Raw genomic sequence first — 5000 nt, 5'->3', positions numbered from 1 at the left:
CATCTCGGTCCTAAAAGATTTCCCCGTTATCCTTAAACTGTGTGACCCCTAGTTCTGGACTTCCCCAACATCGGGAATAATCTTCCTGCATCTAGCCTGTCCAACCCGTTAAGAATTTTGTAAGTTTCTATAAGAACCCCCCCCCCCCCACTTAAAGCCAACCATAGTTTAGAGACACAGCACGGCAACACGCGATGTGTAGGAAGGAACTGCAGATGCTGCTTCAAACTGAAGATAGACATAGAATGCTGGAGTAACTCAGCGGGACAGGCAGCATCTCTGGGTAGAAGGAATGGGTGACGTTTCAGGTCGAGACCCTTCTTCAGACTGAGTCAGGGGAGAGGGAGGCTGGAGATGTGGACCGTTCGTGCTTGTGTGTTCCATATCTCGCTACATCATGTTCTACGTCTCCCGTTTCCCCGTGCCTCGGTCGGAAGAAGAGTCCCAATGTGCGATCGTAGGTCGGCATGGACTCGGCGGGCCAAAGGGCCCGTTTCTACGCAGAGGAGAGTCGCAAGAAGTCGGAGTAACTCAGCGGGTCAGGCAGCATCTCTGGAGAAAAGGGATCGGTGACGTTTCAGGTCTAGACCCTTCTTTTCCAGGCTATATCTCTGGTAACTCAACTAAACTAAACTGCCACAGGAGGCAGTGGAGGCCAAGCCAATGGATATATATATATTTTTTTTTTATTTTATTTTTATTAGCAGTACAGTTAATTACATTAATACATCGCATATATCTTATTACATTATGTTGTACCACTTCATTTTTTGAGCTTTAAAAAAGATAGAATTAAAAGAAGTAAGGAAAGTAAGCAAGAATCGTGAAGGTGCAGGAAAGTGTTGGGAGAAGAGAACCCCTTAGGGAAGGAATTAGAGAAGGAAGTAAAGAAAAGAAATAAGACCCTAGAAAGAAAAGAAAAAAAAGAAGAAAGGAAAATCAATCGCTCTATTGTAACACAGTCAATGGATATTTTTACGGCAGAGATAGATAGATTCTTGATTAGGATGGGTGTCAGGGGAAAAGTCAGGAGAATGGGGTTCGGAGGGAGAGATAGATCAGCCATGACTGAATGGCGGAGTAGACTTGATGGGCCGAATGGCCTAATGGCCTACTCCTTATGGCCACATCTCTGGCTCATGCCTGCTAGTGTGTGTAGGATAGTGTTAGTGTGCGGGGATCGCTGGTTGGAGCGGACTCAGAGGGCCAAAGGCAGGCACAGATCATTGATAGGGGACGATCAGCCATGATCACAATGAATGGTGGTGCTGGCTCAAAGGGCCGAATGGCCGCCTCCTGCACCTATTTTCTATGTTTTCCGCGCTGTACCTCTAAACTAAAACTAAACTTCAGTTATGAATAAGCCCACACGGGATTTCAGGAAACAAATGGGAAAGATCATAATCATAAGGTTTAATCATAAGGCCATGTGATAGGAGTAGAATTAAGGGCCATTCGGCCCATCAAGTCTACTCCGCCATTCAATCATGGGCTGATCTATCTCTCCCTCCCAACCGCATTCTCCTGCCTTTTCCCCATAACCCCTGACACCTGCAGTGAGTTATCTGCTGTTGCCGATCAAAGCAATCAGTGTCATTTTAGACAGGGATGATTGAGAAACAACACCACTATATTGGTGATTAGTGAGTTTACCGTTTTGTTTTGCATCATTCCGCTGTTTGCCGGGGCAGTTTGATGCGTTTACTTGTCTATTTGAGATGCGGGGGCGTGTCGTAATAGATTCGTCCTGACGTCTAAAGCAAAGTTGCCAAGACTCGCTCAAGTAAATGAGTAAGCTGACATTTCAAACCTTTTCTACCCAAGTGATTTACTAATCTAACAGGAAATGGTTGGACATAAATTAGCTGCTATTGTTTGCGTATGTTATTGGGCAACGTCACAAGTGGAAAGATTCCCTGCAGACATCTAAGCTAGTCTGGTGATCTATGCTTTGTTTGATGGGCATGTTTATAGGTGGGTCCTTTGTTAGATTCCAGTGTCGCAGAACGAGGCCCTTTGGCCCACAGAGTCCATGCCGACCATCGACTTTCCCCCTCCATCATTCTTCTCAGCTACACCCAGTGTATATCACTCATCTATCTACCAGAGGGCAACCATCACACTGGGGCAATCGACCGACCAATTTATCAACCAAACCACTAACCTACAATCAGCCCACCACAGAATCCTAAAGTTCCATAAGTTCATAAGACATAGAAACATAGAAATTAGGTGCAGGAGTAGAGGCCATTCGGCCCTTCGAGCCTGCACCGCCATTCAATATGATCATGGCTGATCATCCAACTCAGTATCCCGTACCTGCCTTCTCTCCATACCCCCTGATCCCCTTGGCCACAAGGGCCACATCTAACTCCCTCTTAAATATAGCCAATGAACTGGCCTCAACTACCCTCTGTGGCAGAGAGTTCCAGAGATTCACCACTCTCTGTGTGAAAAAAGTTCTCCTCATCTCGGGTTTAAAGGATTTCCCCCTTATCCTTAAGCTGTGACCCCTTGTCCTGGACTTCCCCAACATCGGGAACAATCTTCCTGCATCTAGCCTGTCCAACCCCTTAAGAATGTTGTAAGTTTCTATAAGATCCACTCTCAATCTCCTAAATTCTAGACAGTATAAACCAAGTCTATCCAGTCTTTCTTCATAAGACAGTCCTGACATCCCAGGACATAAGAGCAGAATTAGGCCATTCAGCCCATCGAGTCTACTCCACCATTGGATCGTGGCTGATCTACCTACCCACCCCTCTCCACTCCATTCTCCTGCCTTCTCCCCATAACCTTTGACGTCCTTACTAAACCAAAAACCTATCAATCTCCGCTTTAAAAATACCCAATGACCCAGTCTGAAGAAGGGTTTTGGCCCGAAACGTTGCCTATTTCCTTCGCTCCATAGATGCTGCCGCACCCGCTGAGTTTCTCCAACTATTTTGTCTACTTTCGATTTTCCAGCATCTGCAGTTCCTTCTTGAACATTTTATCTATCCCAATGACTTGGCCTCCTCTGCTGTCTGTGGCAATGTTTTCCTCAGATTCACCACCCTCTGGGCTAAAGAAATTCCTCCTTACCTTTTTAAAAGGAAAGTCCATTTATTCTGCAGGCAGGCGGGACTAGTGTAGCTGGGATATGGTGGCCGGTGTGGGCAAGTTGGGCCTGTTTGCACGCTGTATGACAGTGAATGGTTGTGATATATGAAGAAGGCCCTTCTGTATTTTTCAGGGGTTGGAAAATACCGTGGACCTCGAACAGCAGCTTACTCAGACTCTCGAAGGAGAGAACAGTGACTTGTGCAAACGCAGTCAGCGGATGTCAGAACAGGTGGGGACAATTGGAGCGTAGCCAAGCAGATATCATTTGTTTGTTTGACATCCACTGTGCCACAAGCGGCTTTAGGCTTGCACATTCCAACAGCCTTCACTCTTACTTGCAAATAAGTCACTTTGCATCTTTGCACCTGAGGGCCAAATACGGGCAGGTGGGTCTAACGTAGATGGGGCATGTTGGTTGCACGGACAAGTTGGGCCGAAGTCCCTGTGTCCACACTCTGTGACTCTATATCCAATGCTACGGCACTCAGCCGCTGTCTGTGGCATTGAATTCCACAGATTCACCAACCTCTGGCTGAAGAAATTCCTCCTCATCTCCTAAAGGTACTTCCTTTTACTCTGCAGGCTGGTGGGACTAGTGTAGCTGGGACGTGCTGGCCGGTGCGGGCAACTGTTTTGTTGCGTGCCATCCAGTTAGCAGAAAGACTAAACATGATTACACATCAAACTGCCCACAGTGTACAGATACAGGATAAAGGGAATAACATTTAGTGCAAGATAAAGTCCAGAAAAGTCAAATTACAAATAGTCCGAGGGTTTACAATGAGATAGATGGGAGGTCAGATGTCCTCTAGTTAGTGATGGGATGGGTCACTGGTCAGTGTATCTTCCATAAGGGAAGTAAAACGTCTTTGGAGTGTGGGGGGAAAACAAAAATCTCGGAGAAAACCCACGCATGTCATGGGCAGAACGTGCAAACTCCGTACAGACAGCACCCGCAGTCGGGATCGAACCCGGGTCTCTGGCGCTGTAAGGCAGCAACTCTACCGCTGCGCCACCGTAACCGCCTTTGTTTTAATGAGCTTCACTCTTGCATCACTACTGAAGAAGTAATTTTGTAAAAGAAGCAGAAACATTATGCGAATTAAGTCAAAGTTATGATACTTTTTTCCCCCAACAGCTACTTAGTTTGACAAGCGAGCAAAAGGATTTGACAAAAGCTTACGGTGAACTACCAGAAGAATTGAAGGGAGAGACTTCTGTTGAATACTGGGCACCCAGATCACACCTGGTCCAGGTAAACACACTGCACAATGATCTGTCTCATGGGAGCTAGACACAAAATGCTGGAGTAATAAAAAGCCCCTGTCCCACTTAGGAGACCTAAACAGCAACCTCTAATGACCTTGCCCACCACCCAAGGTTTCTATGAGGTCTCAGTAGGTTTTGGTCACTCTCCCTAATGGTTGAAAGTGGTTTCTGCGTAGTCGAGGCTTCCTCTAGGTTGCTGTTGTTTTTTCATCACTGGCTTCGACTAAAAATAGGTTTAAAAATCAATCATTTTTTAGTGGCAAGTCTAGTCGAAGCCGGTTTTCTTCGCAGTTGAGGAAGGTTTTCAACATGTGCGTGGGAGGTGGTACATAGAAACATAGAAACATAGAAATTAGGTGCAGGAGTAGGCCATTCGGCCCTTCGAGCCTGCACCGCCATTCAATATGATCATGGCTGATCATCCAACTCAATATCCCGTACCTGCCTTCTCTCCATACCCCCTGATCCCCTTAGCCACAAGGGCCACATCTAACTCCATCTTAAATATAGCCAATGAACTGGCCTCGACTACCCTCTGTGGCAGAGAGTTCCAGAGATTCACCACTCTCTGCGTGAAAAAAGTTCTTCTCATCTCGGTTTTAAAGGATTTCCCCATTATCCTTAAG

The 5000-nt window shown here is 46.3% G+C and overlaps 1 protein-coding gene across 3 annotated transcripts in view; it reads left to right on the top strand.

The window, feature by feature from the left end:
* The window catches only part of LOC129713686 (myosin-13-like), a 68637-nt gene that overhangs the window by 55884 nt on the left and 7753 nt on the right, over window positions 1-5000 (top strand). For all 3 annotated transcript variants that reach the window (XM_055662946.1, XM_055662947.1, XM_055662945.1), the window contains exons 28-29: window positions 3236-3334; window positions 4244-4360. In XM_055662946.1, coding sequence (XP_055518921.1) covers window positions 3236-3334; window positions 4244-4360 — 216 coding nt within the window. The remainder of the gene's footprint in view (window positions 1-3235; window positions 3335-4243; window positions 4361-5000) is intronic.

The sequence above is a fragment of the Leucoraja erinacea genome, chromosome 36, assembly GCF_028641065.1.
Source record: "Leucoraja erinacea ecotype New England chromosome 36, Leri_hhj_1, whole genome shotgun sequence".
Classification (NCBI taxonomy): Eukaryota; Metazoa; Chordata; class Chondrichthyes; order Rajiformes; family Rajidae; genus Leucoraja; species Leucoraja erinaceus.
The sequence above is the reverse complement of the archived record's forward strand: the minus strand, read 5'-3'. Positions and strand labels throughout refer to the sequence as shown.